The following is a 19458-nucleotide window of genomic DNA, read 5'->3' as shown; positions in this document are numbered from 1 at the left end:
CTGCAGCGATGGCCATGTACTAAGGGTTGTACACGGCTGTGTTACATTACACAGGGTTCTATTTTTTTTCAGTGGAACAGTAATGATTAAGAAGGAGCTGGATAACAAAGATAAACTTGCCCAGCTACAGTGACAGGTGTTAAAAAAAATAGCCACAAGAAACAGAGATACCTCTAAATAGACTGAGCCAAAGAACAAGGTATTTCATAGAAAGTATTTTATCATCAGAACAGGATAGCTTCCTGTTTAAGATCTATTTATTGTGTTATTTTTACAAGTAGCAAAGTCCCTCCATTTACCTCAGCTTTATACATGAATATAAAAAGCTACTGATGTCCACGCCCCCCACCCCCCAACCGGGTTAATAGGAGCTTGTGGACTCTTCCTGGCCTTCAGAAGCAGCTGTGGTTTCCTCTGTGACTTGGTCTGGAACTCTAGCACGCTGATCAGTCATCCTCTTGCTGACTCCTTTTCTGTCACAGGAAACCAAGATACATTACAACAGCACATTCTAATTTGTTCAGCCAAGATTGCTTTTTCTGTCAGCAAGTATAATTTCCTAGAGGCCACTGGCAAAAGATGTGGTTGAAAATTATCAATGGAAAAATATGCTTTAAGGAGTTCATTAAAGTAGTTTATCATTTTGGCTCCTGGGCACATTATCCTCAAGATATTTGAACATTTTCTCCTTTTTCTTCTTTATGCACAAATACTCCTACATAGAAACATAAATACTCACATTGCCCCTAGAGTACCTACAGCAGAGATCTGATTTGCTCTCAGGCCAGTTGATCCTTAAACAACAAGGGTCTGAGAGCCCATTTTCATGCTGATTTTTTTCAGCAGTAAATACTACGGTACTGAGGACCCACTGCTGGTAAAATCCGCAGATAAAGAACCATGAATGTGAAGTGCTCACTATAAATTATAGGTGGCTTTTTCCCTGGCTGTTTGAGGGTCAATTATATATACTTTCCTCAAGATTACAAGTGTTATGAAAATTACTCAAAGGCATATATTGTGCTGTGTGCTGTGCTAGGTCACTTCAACTGTGTCCGACTCTTTGCCACCCTATGGACTGTAGCCCGCCAGGCTCCTCTGTCCACAGGATTCTCCAGGCAAGAATATGGAGTGGGCTGCTATGCCCTTCTCCAAGAGACCTTTTCCACCCAGGGATCAAACTGGCGTCTCTTGCGGCTCCTGCATTGGCAGGCGGGTTCTTTATCACTAGCGCTACCTGGGAAGCCCCAGGAGCATGTACTCAAAAGCATACACATATATAAGTATTTTCTATCATTTTTATCAATAAATTATTTTTTCAGTGTACTTGATGTATATCATTACGAAATGACCTAACTCAGTAATTCTGCCCCTTTAATTCCCAATCATCATACAGAAGTCTACGTGGAATATGACTAAAATGAAATATTAAAGAATCAATTTGAAAGTGGAGATGGCCAGCATACTAAGTACACATAAATGTTACCAGTTTAAGAAAATCGATGAGTTTGTGAGCATCTTCGCCCGTCGACAGGTCCACAAAGTCCTTGGGCAGCCGGTAGCTCAGGTAGGGACTCGGCTGGACTGTGACCTCACTGTTGGTACAACGGAAGGCCGGAGCATCCTTCATGAAGGAAAAAAAAGGAGGAGCAGAAGTTGGTGAGAAATTTTTTTTTCAAACTGAAAAAGATCCTGGTGTAGAATTTTCAACTCCTGCTCTCTACTAGGGAGAAAAGAAAATCAGATTCCTAAGTGAAAGAAAGCACCAAGGTTTTTTAAAAAAAAAACTTCCACATGTTCACAAGAAAATACACATCTAAGGTATCAGAAGCCAAGAGACCCTGGGGGGCGGGGCTAGGTGGTCCCGGAGTGGTGGCTGCACAGCTGCTGTAGCTGTGAAGGGCTGAGGCTGGGGGGGGTCTCTCTAGGCTTGAGGCTGCCTCAGGCAGTCCCACACAGGCCAGCATACTTTATAAACTCTGTCACTTTCCATGGGTACACTGCTGGAAATTACTGCCTTAAGAGAATAAAGCTAACAGTGAGGGTAAAGGAGAGCCCCAAACCCCTAACACTGTTGCACTTCTCTCACATCACTTCATGTACTCATTCACAGATTTCTCTCAGCACCAATGTAAAACTGTAAATTCAAGGGTCATATTTAACAAGTCTTCACATTCTTTATTGCACGTGCTTAGAGTCTTACATGGAATGTTCACATATCGCCTGGTGCCAAAAAGGGTTTCAGAGTCAGAGTCATGGGTTTGGGCTTCATGGGTGGCAGATGCTGAGGTGAGGGATGGATGGTGTCCAGCGGGTGGAGACATGCCAGGAACCTGGCTGGAACAGGACAGTGAAGCCCTAGAAAGCCCATACCATACCAAAGCCCATACCATAAGGTATGGCCATACTTTATGACAGACAGCCCAGCCATGGTTCAGACAGTAAAGAATCTGCATGCATGCAGAAGACTCAGGCTTGATCCCTAGGTTGGGAAGATCCCCTGGAGAAGAGAATGGCAACCCACCCCGGTATTCTTGCCTGGAGAATTCCACAGACAGAGGAGTCTGGTGGGCCATAGTCAATGGGGTCGCAAAGAGATGGACACGACTAAGCGATTAACACACACACACACATGAAACCCCTACTGTCTGCTGGACATTGTCCTAGGGAAGGGAGAAAAACTGGAAAACAAGAGGGTAAGCAGCCACCGAGCAAGCAAATAAACAAACAAAATCATTCCACAGAGTAAAAAGTTGTAAAAACAGGACAGCAAGGTGCTATGATAAAAGGAGGTCCATGGAGATTCCTCTTGGGGGTAGGTTGGGTGGGTAGGACCTTGCTTAAGGAGGGGCCATCTGGACTAAGAACTGAAAAGTATGATGAAAGCAGCCTCGTGAGGTCTGGGAGCGAACTCAGCTTTGGACACAGTGGAAACAACCAGTGCAAAGACCTGAAGGCCAGGCAGGGATCTGCAGCTTTGAGGAATGGAAGGAAGGCAGGTCTCTGTGCATTGGAGGACAGGCAGGAAGGGGTGCTGAGAAAGTCAGGAGCCAGTTCCTGTTGCTCTTCTGGCATCCCTAACCTCCAGCACAAGAATGCTTACATTAAGAAGGAAGGAAGGAGAGAAGGAAGGAAAAAAGGAAAGGAAGGAAAAAAGGAAAGGAAGGAAAAAAGGAAAGGAAGGAAGGGGGGATGGATGAATGAATGAATTCGGATCATACAGTGAATCTTATACAACTGTTTCTATCCAATAACTCTGTTCCTCTTATTTAAAAATAACCTTGTGCCAAATAATTTGCATTCTTCTTCCCTGACACTCAGATTTAACAGCCCACAACTCTTAAGATGCCAGCAGGGATACAATCACTTCATTAATTAATTCAACAAACCTTAGTTGCACCTTGCACTGTACCCTTAGAGAAGAAGAGGGATGGGTGGGGCTCCACTTTCAAAATAATGGGAGTCTGTGCATTTGAATATACACAAAAAATGCCCAGGAAACCTTAATGGTGCTGAGGGTGGTCATTTCTAGGTGGCAGGATTTCAGGTGTTACTTCTTTCTAATTCTCTCTCTCTATTTTTAAATGATCATATAAAAATAAAACTATTTTGAAGAAGACAGAAAACACCCATGCGAGTATGAAATGAAGAACCAGCAGACAAGGACTACAGATGCAGTGCACCCTCATTTACTTTAAAAAGGCTCATGTTTATGTGTGCAAGCAGGTTATGCACCAAAATATAACAGAGGCTCTCAAGGAGGTAGGATCATGGGTGATATTAGAATTTCCTTTAGAAGTGAGCACATGTCACTTTTATAGGCTGAAAAGAGCAATACACAGTTGTCTAAAGAAGGAGCGGCCATGAGCATGAGGAGAAAGGAGAGAGCAGCTGGGTGCAGACGGACCTGAGGGAGGCCTCACTACTAAGACTGAAGGCGTCAAAACACGGTGAACTACTTTCAGAGAAAGAAAGAGACTGGAGAAAGTAAAGAAGGCAAATAGCAGCCCCGGGAATCTGGGGAGACACAGGGCAGAGACAGGACTTGGAGGAAGGATGCAGTGAGTGTGTAGGTTTGATGACAGTTAAAGGGAGCAAATTCTCACCGATGATTCTCTCTTCCCACAAGGGGAGCTGTGAAGGTACCTGCTGAGGAGGACAGGAGCGATGGACAGAAGCTCCCAGGAGCATGGAGGGCATGGAACGGCCACTGTGGCCAGTGCAAGGAGACGCTGGTAGGACAACAGAGCTTGCAGTCAAGGCCCTGGGGAAGCCACGGGTCCTGACTGGATAAGCCCCTATCCGCACGATTGGGCAGCATCCCTCTGTCCACGTGCAGCAGCCCAGGGCTGGACCAGAATAAACAGATGTGTGATCTGACCCACAGTCAGGACTCTCTTCAGGTGGGCAGGACACAGGGGCCAAGAAAAAGAAAAGTAACTAGAAAAGAACCTATTGGACTATCACTTCCTTAGATGAAGTGTCAATCAGTCAGTTCAGTCACTCAGTCGTGTCCGACTTTTTGTGACCCCATGGACTGCAGCATGCCAGGTTTCTCTGACCATCATCAACACCCAGAGCCTGCTCAAACTCATGTCCATCGAGTCACTGATGGCCATCCAGCCATCTCATCCTCTGTCATCCCCTTCTCCTCCTGCCTTCAATCTTTCCCAACATCAGGGTCTCTTCCAAGGAGTCAGTTCTTCGCATCAGGTGGCCAAAGTATTGGAGTTTCAGCTTCAGTATCAGTCCTTCCAATGAATATTCAGGACTGATTTCCTTTAGGATGGACTGGTTGGATCTCCCTGCAGTCCAAGGGACTCTCAAGAGTCTTCTCCAACATCACAGTTCAAAAGCATCAATTCTTTGGTGCTCAGCTTTCTTTACAGTCCAACTCTCACATCCATACATGACTACTAGAAAAACCACAGCTTTGACTAGATAGACCTTTGTCAGCAAAGTAATGTCTCTGCTTTTTAATATGCTTTCTAGGTTGGTCATAGCTTTTCTTCCAAGGAGCAAGCGTCTTTTAATTTCATGGCTGCAGTCACCATCTGCAGTGATTTTGGAGTCCCCAAAAATAAAGTCTGTCATTGTTTCCATTGTTTCCCCATCTAATTGCCATGAACTGATGGGATCAGATGCCATGATCTTCATTTTTTGAATGCTGAGTTTAAGTCAGCTTTTTCCCTTTCCTCTTTCACTTCCATCAAGAGGCTCTTTAGTTCTTCTTTGCTTTCTGCCATAAGGGTGGTATCATATGCATATCTGAGGTTATTGATATTTCTCCCAGCAATCTTGATTCCAGCTTGCAATTCATCCAGCCCAGCATTTCTCATGATGTACTCTGCATATAGGTTAAATAAGCAGGGTGACAACATACAGCCTTGACGTACTCCTTTTCCTATTTGGAACCAGTCTGTTGTTCCATGTCCAGTTCTAACTGTCAATTCTTGACCTGCACACGGATTTCTCAAGAGGCAGGTAAGGTGGTCTGGTATTCCCATCTCTTGAAGAATTTTCCACAGTTTGTTGTGATCCACACAGTCAAAGGTTTTGGTGTAATCAATAAAGCAGAAGTAGATGTTTTTCTGGAATTCTCCTGCTTTTCTGATGATCCAGCAGATGTTGACAATTTGATCTCTGGTTCCACTGCCTTTTCTAAATTTAGCTTGAACATCTGGAAGGTGCAATTGTGCGGTAGTTTGAGCATTCTTTGGTATTGCCTTTCTCTGGGATTGGAATGAAAAGTGACCTTTTTCAAGTCCTGTGGCCACTGGTGAGTTTTCCAAACTTGCTGGCATACTGAGTGCAGCACTTTCACAGCATTATCTTATTTGAAGTAGCTTAACTGGAATTCCGTCACCTCCAAAAGCTTTGTTCATAGTGATGCTTCCTAAGGCCCACCTGACTTCATACTCTAGGATGTCTGACTCTTGGTGAGTGATCACACCATCGTGGTTATCTGGGTCATGAAGATCTTTTTTGTATAGTTCTTCTGTGTATTCTTGCCACCTCTTCTTGATATCTTCTGCTTCTGTTAGGTCCATACCATTTCTGCCCTTTATTGTGCCCACTGTTGCATGAAATGTTCCCTTAGTATCTTTAATTTTCTTGAAGAGATACCTAGTCTTTTCCATTCTATTGTTTTCCTCTATTTCTTTGCCTTGATCATCGAGGAAGGCTTTCTTATCTCTCCTTGTTACTCTTTGGAGCTCTGCATTCAAATGGATATATCTTTCCTTTTCTCCTTTGCCTTTAGTTTCTCTTCTTTTCTCAGCTACTTGTAAGGCCTCCTCAGACAACCATTTTGCCTTTTTGCATTTCTTTTTCTTGGGGATTGTTTTGATCACTGCCTCCTCTACCATGTCACGAACCCCCGTCCATAGTGAATGATGAAGTGAATAAATCACAGAGCACACATACTCTTCTTGATCACCACTGCGGGCAAGGATCTACAAGTTAATCTGTGTCAGGTGCCTGGAGACCCAGCAGGAAATTCCTCAGGGGATCAAAAGGTTTCCTGGGGACCTTTCTGATCTTCTTACCTGCTCCAGAGCTTCTCCTTCACTGAAGTCACCCTTTAGGTTTGTTCCCGATAACAGTTCATCCCAAGTAAACAGCAGTGAATCTGTGACTTCACCAAATGGATTAAAATCAATCAGCCACACCTTCCCCTGGAGAATAGAAAGAAAGCCCAGTAAGGATAAAATCAAGTCTGTTATCTGGCTTATTAGAAAGATCATCTCGTTTTACCCAAAATCATCTTATTTCATCTCAAAAATCGTATCACTGATTTCAAAACATAGTTCCTCCAGGCCCCATCTGTGAAGGGCTGCCTGTCTAAGTGCAGTGGGCACAGAGCCCCAGGAAGTCCACCCAAGAACGCAGAGAGGAGACGGAAAAGAAAGCCCGAAAAACACATGCATACCGACTTCTGCTTTCAATCAATTTTACATCAAAAACCGAAGCGAGCAGTGGAAGAAAATGCTCTGTTTTGCTCTGAAGATTCTGAAATTATTCAGATGTCTATCGTGGTTCATGGATTACAAAGAATAATGTTAGTTAAATGCTAATGATCTATTTTTACTTTTTATATGAAATATACAAATTCCGGGGGGCAATAGTAGCAGTGGTGCCTCTTATAACCTTGTGTAAGATCCTTGAACATCCTCATCAATGTTGCCATCATGTTTAATACTGCCAGTATATTTTCTCAAAGTCTGTTTACTTAAAATTGTATGGAATAATGTAGTAAGTAATAAAACCCAAGCAGGCAGACGGGAAATCTCACAAAGTGGTCCCACCAAAGCAGCATCACTGGAATGCTCTCATGGGTTCTTTAATGATCTTTCAGGAGGCGGCCAGCAGTTCTCAGCACCAGCCCCCACCTCTGAGAGGCTGCTGCAAAGGTTTGAATTTTTTAATTACTAAAGATGTAAGAAAGGGCTTCCCCAATGGCTCAGCAGGTAAAGAATCTGCCTGCAACGCAGGCAACACTGCATTGCAGTGGAGACTCAGGTTCAACCCCCGGGTGGGGAAGATCCCCGGAGGAAGGCATGGCAACACATTCCAGAATTCTTGCCTGGAGAATCCCATGGACAGAGGAGCCTGGCAAGCTACATAGTCCAAAGGGTCGCAGAAGAATCGAACATGACTGAGCAAAGACGTAAGAAAATGCTTGGCTGTCTTTCATTTCAATGTACTGGATTGGCCAGAAAGTTTGTTTGGGTTTTCCATACCCTCTTACAGACAAACCTGAATGTGCTTTTTGGCCAAGCCAATAATAACTGTTTTCTCTGCATGACAGAGCTTGATGGCACATCAAAGGGAGATGCAAAATAAAAACAAATCAACCTTTCTAAGAAACCGCCATCTTCTCCTCGTCTGAGAGCAGTGATGGCCAGTGTGACAGATTCCAGCCTCAGGGAAGGAACACCTCTGGCCCAGCCAGACGAAGTTTGCAAGTGGCAAAGTGCTGACATAAAGGAGCTGGGGAGCCTGTGAAATCCTGCCAGGAAATTAACACCAACACATTTGATCATGGGGACGTATGTGACATTTACTAGATAAATGTTTCCTTGCAACTTTTATTTTTGCTCCTCTTGACTTTTCTCACTGAGACACCCAACATAACTGCACCCTTCTGCTGGTAGTATTTTTTTCCTATAAATATGTAGCAATCGTGTCTTGGGCGGACGTGCGTGTGTAAAATGACAAATGCCTAAGGAGCTAGACTGCTGAGCCAGCATTACTAATCTAGCATTGTTTCTCATCTGTTTTCAAGGAAAAGTTTAAGAAAGACAAAGCAAAAAAAAAAAAAAAAAAAAAGAAAGACAAAGCATTTTATTAGGCTGGCTGCAAACTAGAAAGCTCAAAGTGGCAAAGAACCACTATGGGAAGTTTCTACCATGCAGCATTTGGCCATGTTTCCTGGTTCACACAATCCCCAGCAGCAATCCTGCCTACAATTCCTTCTTGCCACTTGAGTTAAATTCTCACTTCAATTTGGTGCCTGCTCTTCCTCGCTTCTCTGACTGTGTGAAATCATGTCCACCGTCAACCCATTCCTTCATATGACAGCAGCTTTGCTTTTTTCGGTGATTACTCGAGATGTCTCTAATAAGTTGTATGTTATTTTAACAAAATGAGTATTTTCTAAACTTTGAACCCTTTAAACTTGAATTTTTATAACCAGTAAAATAATCTCATTATCAAAACAAAAAAGGAAAAAAATTATTGCATCTGTTAGCATCAGAATATTTAGCTCTATAAACTAGAAGTATGCCACACTGTAAAAAAAAAAAAAAAAAAGAAAAGAAAAACACCGCTGTTAGGACTGACAGCTGGCAGAATGTGTTCTGTAGTTTGGAAGCCATCCTCTAGTTTAAAGAAAAACAGACCAGCTGGAATCAGGCATAAAACCATCAAGTTGAGGTTTTTACACCCATAACACGTTTTTTATGTCACACCTCAGGAACAAAACATCCTGAGAAACTCTGTTTTTAGGCAACCTATCAGGTAGGAGTGGTCACACCAACCTTCCTAATACCTACCAAATGACCTACCCCCACTCCCCCACCATCCACATAAACAAAACTCTATGCACCAAACACCGTGCTACGCATGGGGGCATAAAGATAACAGAGAGTCTACCAGGACAAGTATACACATGTGTACACCGGTACACATTCACCACAGCACAGTGTGTAAAAGACTAGAAACAAGCTAAGCATTCATCCACAGGAAGTGATTCACCAAACCATACAGCACATCCACATAATCAAATACTGTGTCCTTTAAGAAACCAGAAAGTCCTCTAAGATACACTGCTTTTAAAAAGTATAAAAGCAAAAAATAAATAATAATAATAAATAAATAAATAATAAAAAGTATAAAAAGCAAGGAGCAAGTGCATTATCATATGCTAACCCTTGTGTTAGTTAACAAAGTTAGTGGAGGTGATGGAATTCCAGTTGAGCTATTTCAAACGCTAAAAGATGATGCTGTGAAAGTGTTGCACTCAATATGCCAGCAAATTTGGAAAACTCAGCAGTGGCCACAGGACTGGAAAAGGTCAGTTTTCATTCCAATCCCAAAGAAAGGCAATGCCAAAGAATGTTCAAACTACTGCACAACTGCACTCATCTCACACGCTAGCAAAGTAATGCTAAAAATTTTACAAGTCAGGCTTCAACAGTACGTGAACCGTGAAATTCCAGATGTTCAAGCTGGATTTAGAAAAGGCAGAGGAACCAGAGATCAAATTGCCAACATCCGTTGGATCACTGAAAAAACCAAGAGAATTCCAGAGAAACATTTACTTCTGCTTCACTGACTATGCCAAAGCCTTTGACTGTGTGGATCACAACAAACTGTGGAAAATTCTTCAAGAGATGGGAATACCAGACAGACCACGTTACCTGCCTCCTAAGAAATCTGTATGCAGGTCAAGAAGCAACAGTTAGAATCAGACATGGAACAACAGACTGGTTCCAAATAGGAAAAGGAGTACATCAAGGCTGTATGTTGTCTCCCTGCTTATTTAACTTATATGCAGAGTACATCATGAGAAACGCTGGGCTGGATGAAGCACAAGCTGAAATCAAGATTGCTGGGAGAAATATCAATAACCTCAGATATGCAGATGACAACACCCTTATGGCAGAAAGCGAAGAACTAAAGAGCCTCTTGATGAAAGTGAAAGAGGAGAGTGAAAAAGCTGGCTTAAAACTCAACATTCATAAAATGAAGATCATGGCATCTGGTCCCATCACTTCATGGCAAATAGATGGGGAAACAATGGAAGCAGTGACAGACTTTATTTTTTTGGGCTCTAAAATCACTGCAGATGGTGACTGCAGCCATGGAATTAAAAGACGCTTGTTCCTTGGAAGAAAAGCTATGACCAAACTAGACAGCATATTAAAAAGCAGACATTACTTTGCCAACAAAGGTCCGTCTAGTCAAAGCTGTGGTTTTTCTAGTAGTCATGTATGGATGTGAGAGTTGGACTATAAAGAAAGCTGAGTGCTGAAGAATTGATGCTTTTGAACTGTTGTGTTGGAGAAGACTCTTGAGAGTCTCTTGGACTGCAAGAAGATCCAACCAGTCCATTCTAAAGGAAATCAGTCCTGAATATTCACTGGAGGGACTGATGCTGAAACCGAAGCTCCAATACTTTGGCCACCTGATGCAAGAACTGACTCACTGGAAAAGCCCCTGATGTTGGGAAAGATTGAAGGCAGGAGGAGAGGGGAATGACAGAGGATGAGATGGCTGGATGGGATCACTGACTCAATGGACATGAGTTTGAGCAGGCTCTGGGTGTTGGTGATGGACAGAGAAACCTGGCGTGCTGCAGTCCATGGGGTCATGAAGAGCCAGACACAACTGAGTGACTAAACACAACTGAACTCTTGTGTAAAGAAAGATGGGGAAAAATAAGTATGCTGCTTGTTTTTGCATCAATACTGGAAGGATACATAAGAAATTAACAACCTAGATTGCAGAGGCGGAAGGGTTAGAATCAGACCTTCCATGTATGTTCTCACAGCAATAACATTAACAAGCTTAGTCTAACAAACGTCTACAGAATACTTTGCACGTTAAAATATTGTACTTTCTTTCTCAATCACACACAAAATAGAACCAGAAAAGTGACTAGGCTGCAGATTCATTCTGAACAATATCAAAGACTCTAGGTCATATTTATCCCAAAAAGCAACAAAATCAATAACAAGAAAATAACCATGACCAAAAGGAATACATAAGGGGACTCGAATCGCTTTTCAAATATCTAAAGTAGTTACTCTAAATTCTAGTTATGAATTGTCATCACTTGTGGAGCTTCTTTATACACATTCCAAGGCCTCATCCCAGACCTCCTGCATGGGGGCAGGGTCATGGCTCTGACACGTAGAGTGGTTAGACTCTCTCGGCACTGAGTCCTCCTGCCCAGCAACTGCGCTGACACAGACATGCAGGGTCACCAAGCCCAGACACACTCCACTTGTACTTCAGATCAGAGATCACCATAAAAAGTTAGTTTTCTCCCAAGAATAGCCATAAATCCTGCATTCCCAACAGTGTCTGAGATGGTGACTCAAGTGCCATTGATTGAAAGCAAATGAGTTTCACATCACAGCCGGCATCTCTTCTCAGAAACTGTCAGGATGTTTACACTGGCCTGGTTCCCACTTTAAAGGCACGCAACTGCTTTTGGTGCTGTCAGATCACAGCCGTAATCACTTATATCCATGTCCCACATCACTTAAAACATTCATATAACTGTCTCACCAAGTCACACACCTGCACTGACCTGCTGGCCCTACTGAACCACGGTAGATCTGGACATGTGCTGGAGAAGTACTGAGGCACCCTGGCAGATCCCAAATGTTCAAATGCCATTAAGGAGAGCCGCGTTAGAACATAACGGCTTCAGACTGAACATCTGTAAGATGGGAACAAACAGCACATACCCCACAGGGTTGCATGGACTAAGGCAGACAATGAATTAAATAAGAGTCAAGCTCTTCTGAGCTGCACATTCAGGACAATGGGCTCAGTTTCCTCGCTCACTGATTTGATCCAGGCCAATCCTGGAACGCTTTAGTCTCAAAGGTAAGTTCCTTGATTGTCTCGAGATCACCCAGATGGAAGCTGCTAGTTAGAAGCACAGCATCTAACACCTGACAGGTTCTCAATAAACCACGGTCTGTGAGTGACTGGACGTGGCTGGCATCTGACTGTTAGAAGCTGAGACTGGCCTTGAGCCCTGGGCGCCCAGCAGCTCAGGTTCCTGTCCGCTCCACCCTGCCAGCTCCCCATCCTTTCTTTAAGGTTTGCTTCCAACTCTGCCAAGTAGCATCCCTCTTCTGTACCACATATCAATTTATAGGTCCTCTTTCTTTCTTTTTTAATAGCTCCTCTTTCTAATTCTTAACAGATGCCATCAACCTTCAAGACAGACAGGTGAAAACAGAGTAAGTGATACCTTTGGCTTGAAAGAGGTGAGTGAATGGTTAACAGCTACCTTGGGTCATGAACATATGGGCCCCATCCTTTTGTCCAAGAAATAATTGAAAGGTATCACAAACATCACTATGATGAGGTGATACGAGTGTGGAGAGGGAAGGAGAAAAATTTGAGTGATGCTGAGGAAATACATGGGTCATATATTTAGAAAACACACCTGCTGTCCTCTTAAGAGCTAAGTTGCTAAAGCACTGTCACAGGACACCTAGTGACACAAATTCCTCTGAAATGATTGCATGTCTTGATAGTGAAACCTCTGCAGCAGGACTTACTAGGTCAGGTTTTTCTTATTCATTACAGAAGTTTCCATCACTTTAAGATCACAAAATAAATACAAACTACTCATTTCCTTATCTTCATGAAAGAAAGTGAAAGTGTTAGTTGCTCAGTTGTGTCTGACTCCTTGCGACCCTATGGACTACAGCCCACCAGGCTTCTCTGTCCATGGGATTCTCCAGGCAAGAATACCAGAGTGGGTTCCCATTCCCTTCTCCAGGAGATCATCCCAACCCAGGGACTGAACCAAGGTCTCCTGCATTGCAGGCAGATTCTTAACTGTCTGAGCCACCAGACTCAAATCATGTTAAGGGCCTTTCAGGTAACCGAAAATAAGTATCTAAATAGCCAATGACACGTTCCTGGCCACATTGGAGAGTGAAAACTGAATTGTTTTTTAAGCAGGCCCAAACTCCCAACGAAAGAGGAAAGAAGGGGGGACACAGGGTGACCTTAGCCATCTGTTAATAACTCCTGAACTTGTGACATGTAATGATAGGAGATATCATGTCTCCTAGTGTTAAGGATATTTTAAGGGGACAGTCTTGACCACTGTGAATTTCAATGACCTTAGTTGCCTTGGGAAAACACTTTTTGAGCCCTTGACATAGAGAATGCCTATGTAGTTCAGTTCAGTTCAGTTCAGTCGCTCAGTCGTGTTCGACTCTTTGTGACCCCATGAATCACAGCATGCCAGGCCTCCCTGTCCATCACCAACTCCTGGAGTTTACTCAAACTCATGCCCATCAAGTTGGTGATGCCATCCAGCTATCTCATCCTCTGTTGTCCCCTTCTCCTCCTGCCTTCAATCCCTCCCAGCATCAGGGTCTTTTTCAGCGAGTCAACTGTTCGCATGAGGTGGCCAAAGTATTGGAGTTTCAGCTTCAGCATCAGTCCTTCCAATGAACACCCAGGACTGATCTCCTTCAGGATGGACTGGTTGGATCTCCTTGCAATCCAAGGGACTCTCAAGAGTCTTCTCCAACACCACAGTTCAAAAGCATCAATTTTTCGGCACTCAGCTTTCTTCACAGTCCAACTCTCACATCCATACATGACCAATGGAAAAATCATAGCCTTGACCAGATAGACCTTTTGTATTTAGAATATATAAAATATCAAGTTTACTTACCCTACTGTCTCTGTATATATCGAATACAACTGCAAAGGAAAAAAAACTCAGAGTTAGTAATGAACTACTATTTGCATGATCAAAGCCTCCTTTTGACAATTAAAATGCATTTTATTATAAATTACTCAAACAGCAGGATATATTTGGCTTTGAGGACTTCATGCTTCTTCTACATCTCAAAACTTCAAACATAAAAAGGCATCCTGCAATGTTTTACTTAATGTAATTTTGCTTTCCTTTTCTCTGTCTTCAGCCATAATCCCTTATATTTAAAAATTCAAAAACATAAATGAATAAAAATTCACACCAAACACCAACATCGTGTCAACCAATTCATCATTATAGAGACAGGTGATCTGTCACAGTGAAAGGAGACCACTTACTATCTGATGGAGAATAAAATGGGTAAAACCTGCACTAGGAAAGCACAAAACCTAAGCATGCTCAGGGCACAAGTCATCCTTTTTAAAGTCAAATCTGCCACAGGGACCAAGCTTGGCAGGTAGAAAAACGTCAACCATGGCAGATATAATCTGACAACGCATGAACACTCCAATACTTTCAGTTCTTTAAAACACAAGTGATTACTTTGCAACTGGTGCTATCTGATCACTCAAATAAAATCTAGAAAGGTAGACCAGTCAACTAGCTAATTTAGTCCTAATAACAGAAGCGTTTGGTTCTCTGTAGACAGACCCTTTGAGATGTGTAGAAAATATCTCAAATGACAGGACAGAGAAATTGTCTCAGTCTTAAAAAGGGATTCTGGTTAAATAAGTAAAATTAACATGCAAACCCATCAGCACTACCATAGTATAGTAAAATGCTTAAAAACATAGTGCTTCGAATCCAGTTTTAAAATATACACCACCATGAAATGAAGTCCAGTAACATTATGCATTTCATCTCACTAGGTCAATAAAAAGATACTCACAATCTTCATCTAAGAATTTATACTGTATGTGTTTCCTGAAAAAATCTTGTATGCATCTGCAAATCTCTTCTTTTTGTTTAGAAATATGATCATAATATTGTGTGTAGTCCCTCTGAGAAATACCTGATGAGAAAATATTTTAAATTTTGTTATTACACAATATTCTTTTCAAAAACACCAAAATGTGATTTTAAAACTCTTTTTAAGGGAACCATTAAAGTAGATCAGATGAATGGAATCACACATTAGTCAGTATTTTTATATAAAGCTTAACAGCTGTAAAGGTTCATAAGGCCAGGTGAGCCCTAAAATGCCATAGTGCCATGCTTACTTCAGAAACGGCAGTTATTTTTATTTAGTACAATGGGAAGAATTCAAAGTTATGAAAATGTTTGCTATGTAAAAAATGAAAGAAGCAATTTTAAACCTACCCACATAGTCATCTGCTTCTTCTTTGATTTTTCCAATAGCCTCTCTAAAAACTGGCCTTCTTTTCACTTTCTTTGGGAAAATGTTAAATACCCCTCACCACACGTCTTCCATTTTCATACTGCATTTCACAGAAGCATCTAGAACAAGCTTTTTCCTTGTTCATACATGCTATCCTTCCTTCACAAGCTCCATGTTTTAAACCATAGAAAACTAAACATTCCTTTCTTCAGAGTGACTTGCTGACATTATTCAAAAAACACTAAAGGGAGTATTCTAAGAACTCCTTCAATTTGCCCTAGGCCTAGAAGAGTTTTCTACTCTGAAAGAAACACCTCCAGCTAAGTACCTCTTCTTTAGCTATACTTTGGATTTCCGTGTTTCCTTCAGGGATACATAACGATACATTAAATCCAAACACACCCAGGGAACAGCAGGCAAGTTAAACGTTGACATCTCATTCAATAAATAAATAGTGTGGATCTGATTCTGTTTAAATCACACTCTTCTTGGTTGAAAGTCAATTTTACCTCATGGAAAAAATAAGGGCAAATTAGCTTCAATATTTAACGTGACTAGATCACAGCAGACAAAACGATGTCTGAGAGGAAAGAAAATGGGTGGCTTTTACAGTAATGCCCTTCTCTGTTCGCATGTTTTCTCTTGCTAGGATAATAAACACCACTTCAATATTATAAGTAAAGGTTCAAAAACTGGGCTTTTTACGATGATTAAAATCAGCCATGTACTGTGAGTAGCACTTAGGAAAGCCCCAGAGAGAGAGCAGGTACACATATCCTAAGTGGGATCAGTACAGGCCACTGCTTTCACTGCTGGAATCCAGACAGACATGATTCATTGAGACTGTTTTCTGTGGAAACAGAAGCTGGCCCTAGGACCCTTGTCAACACAGCATTCCAGAGAGTCAGCGCCCACTGGCTAGAGACAGCATTTGAGATAAAACTGTTACCCTTGTCTTAACTACTAAGCAATCTATTTCCATCAAAAGCTTGTCTTTTAACAAAGGTTTAAAAGGTTTAAAAAAAGAGAGAAAGAAAACCTTACCAATAAGCTTATTTTCCTTGACAAAACATCGGAATTCGGCCCCAGGAATTAATTCACACCATTTTCGAAGAACAAGCTGCAGACAAAGGAAAAAATGTAACACAACAATGTAAAAAGAGGATATTTACTAGTCTGATAAACAATTTTATGTGGAGACTGTGTCTTAACAACTGCCATTATCAAGTCCTTTTTTTTTTTAATTTAAAGAAGGCATCATAAAACATTCTTGACATGAGATGTAGAGAACAGAGCTATGATCTATTAGTCTAACAGAACTGTTAAAACTCTTCATGACAAAATGCATCTTTATCACTTATTTATCATTTTGGGAGTTCTGACATAACATACAACTCAAAAGATGATAAAGTCAAATCTTATTACTGCTGGGCCATAAGTTACCCTATAATTCATATCAATTTTATCAAGATTTTAAAGAAAAGATTCTTACCTCATATTCCATACATGGATCTGGAGAATCATCAGTACAATGAATAAATCTTTGAGGGGAAAGAAAGGCAATTAAATCTTTATTTTATGGTGTCACTTTATGCAAACATATTATTTATATTTAAAGGGACAGTAAGGTTTTACAAATAACATAAATTAGGAGATTAGTTCAAATTCAATAAACATTTATAAAGCACCATTAGATGTCAGGCGTCAGCCTAAGTACCCTGAATTGTTATTTCATTTGTCCTCAAAACCACCATATGAGCTACTATCATCTCTGTTTTTCTGTTAAAAAAAAAGAAAAGGAAAAAGCTAAAACCCAGAAGAGAGCACAGTGAGTGACCCAGCCAGGACTATGAAGCAAACTGTCTGACTCCTGACTCCAAATGAGGGCGTGAGGGCACCGCGATTTATTTCTCATTGTGCTCTTTGCAACATTAACTAGAACCAGAACCTAGTTCTCTGCTGATATTAACTCTGCCACCTAAAGCCACATAACATTCATCTAATCCTTTTCCCACATCCCGTGTAAAAAACATTCCTCCATTAAATATATTGCTTCTTCCTCTAAAAATCCTCTGTTTCATGGACAGTATTTTATATTCTTTATTAAATGCCCACCTATGCCAGGGGCTGGTAAGGTACTGGCAACATTAAAATGAGGTGAGTCCCTTGTCCTTTAGGAGGTTGGTCTGGTGAGGAGAACCTAACAAGTATACCAAGAATTTCAAAACACTCAGGCTTTAGGAATATCACAGAGGCAGTGGTGCAGAGAGCCTGGGGGGAGGGATGCTTAGCAATTTAGTTGCTAAGTCATGTCTGACTCTTTGTGACCTCATGAGCTGTAGCTGGCCAGGTTCCTCTATCCACTGATTTCCCAGGCAAGAATACTGCAGCTGAGTCGTCATTTCCTTCTCCACAGCATCTTCCCAAGCTAGGGACTGAACCTGCATCTCCTGCATTGGCAGGTGGATTCTTTACAACCGAGCCAACTGGGAAGCCCTTACTACCATTTTAATTGTTCTAAAATTTTGTATTATTTATTTGGTTGTGTCAGGTCTTAGACTTACAGCATGTGGGATCTTTCACATTAAGCAAGCAGAATTTTTAGTTGTGGCATCTGACCTCTCAGCTGTGGCATGTGGGATCCAGTTCCCTGATCAGGGATCAAACCTGGGCCCCCAGCATTGGGGGTGCAGAGTCTTCACCACTGTACCACCAGGGTAGTCCTACCATTTTAATCTTTGAAATGTGATTTTAACCATGTTGATGGTTTTTATAAATCTAATAACAGAGAGTACTTAATACATTATTTTATAAAGAACAGGTAGGATTAAGGTTCTATAAAGTGGCTCAGAAGGTAAAGAATCTGCCTGCAATGTGGGAAACCCAGGTTCGATCCCTGGGTTGGGAAGATTCCCCTGGAGAAGGGAATGGCAACCCACTCCAGTATTCTTGCCTGGATTCCACGGACAGAGAGGAGCCTGGTAGGCCGCAGTCCACGGGGTCGCAAAGAGTCGGACATGACTGAGTTACTAACACACACACATACACATTAGGGTTCTATAATATACCTGTTTTTAAAATTCCACAAGAAAACCAAAGGGAACACTTCCAAAACACAAGTCTTCATTAAATTTTTTAATGCTTCTATTTTCCTACAAATATTGATTTCAACCTTTGGTTAATCCTCATTTGTTACTTTAAAATAAGTCAACATTTCAGTACAGGTTTGTATCCTACAATCCTGTAACATTATTTTTTAAGTGGTGGTTGGTTTAACATTTAACATTATTTAAAAAACCTTAACTAGTTTCAGAAGGTAGACATGAAAACATATGTTTGCGTGAGATTACTGTACAAGACTTTTTCTTATTAAGATGATTAACCAGATGGCCAAGTACAATTTCTGAAAGGAGAGGAAAGTGTTCAGCCATTTAAATTACCATTACCATTACAATCACCATTTGGTAATTTAAGACCGAATGTGAAAGTCAACAATAACATTTTCAGGAGCTCATATGAAAAACTGCAAAAAATATTGCATATGAATATTTAAATTCCTTTTATATTCTGGAAGAAGTAGGTTTAAAAAGTAAAAATGCATGAAGATGGAGTATTAGCAACACTTGAATGTTTACAATCCTTACACAAATTATCAGTCCAAAAATTACAGGTCCCAATAAAAAAAGGAAAAGAAACAAATCCTTAAATCAAGCAAGGCTGCTTACTACACTGAGAATCCTAAAGAAACAATACAAACAGAAATACAGAAGAAACAATACTAGCATGAGTATCCTAACATAAACAATAAAATGTCTTCAATCATATCAAATATAAAAATATCTGTATTATTCCCTTAATTAACTAAACCAAGAACACAGATGATCCAAAAACTTGCATCTATAATACAGAGAAAAAAAACCCTGATTCTCTCATTTCCAAAGATAAGTTTCATATTTGCCAAAAAAAAGGGCAGGACCCCAGAAATAACAGCAAGTCACTAATCAAGGAAAGCAATTTACAAAGAAAAAACATTAAATTGTTCAATCTACTTTAACTTTTGTTTCTATGAACATAATTTAAAAGTCATGGTAAGAACTAGTATAAATTCTCAAACCCCAACTCAGTATAT

General features: G+C 41.1%; 1 protein-coding gene across 1 annotated transcript in view; it reads right to left on the bottom strand.

The window, feature by feature from the left end:
- Positions 1–216: 216 nt before the first annotated feature.
- The window catches only part of CDC123 (cell division cycle 123), a 42564-nt gene continuing 23322 nt past the window's right edge, over positions 217–19458 (bottom strand). The window contains exons 7-13 of the mRNA XM_065920985.1: positions 16822–16870; positions 16374–16449; positions 14880–15002; positions 13946–13974; positions 6549–6677; positions 1487–1624; positions 217–473 (exon numbers count right to left, since the gene is read on the bottom strand). Coding sequence (XP_065777057.1) covers positions 447–473; positions 1487–1624; positions 6549–6677; positions 13946–13974; positions 14880–15002; positions 16374–16449; positions 16822–16870 — 571 coding nt within the window. The 3' untranslated portion in view covers positions 217–446. The remainder of the gene's footprint in view (positions 474–1486; positions 1625–6548; positions 6678–13945; positions 13975–14879; positions 15003–16373; positions 16450–16821; positions 16871–19458) is intronic.

Source organism: Muntiacus reevesi, chromosome 2, assembly GCF_963930625.1.
Source record: "Muntiacus reevesi chromosome 2, mMunRee1.1, whole genome shotgun sequence".
NCBI lineage: Eukaryota > Metazoa > Chordata > Mammalia > Artiodactyla > Cervidae > Muntiacus > Muntiacus reevesi.
The sequence above is the reverse complement of the archived record's forward strand: the minus strand, read 5'-3'. Positions and strand labels throughout refer to the sequence as shown.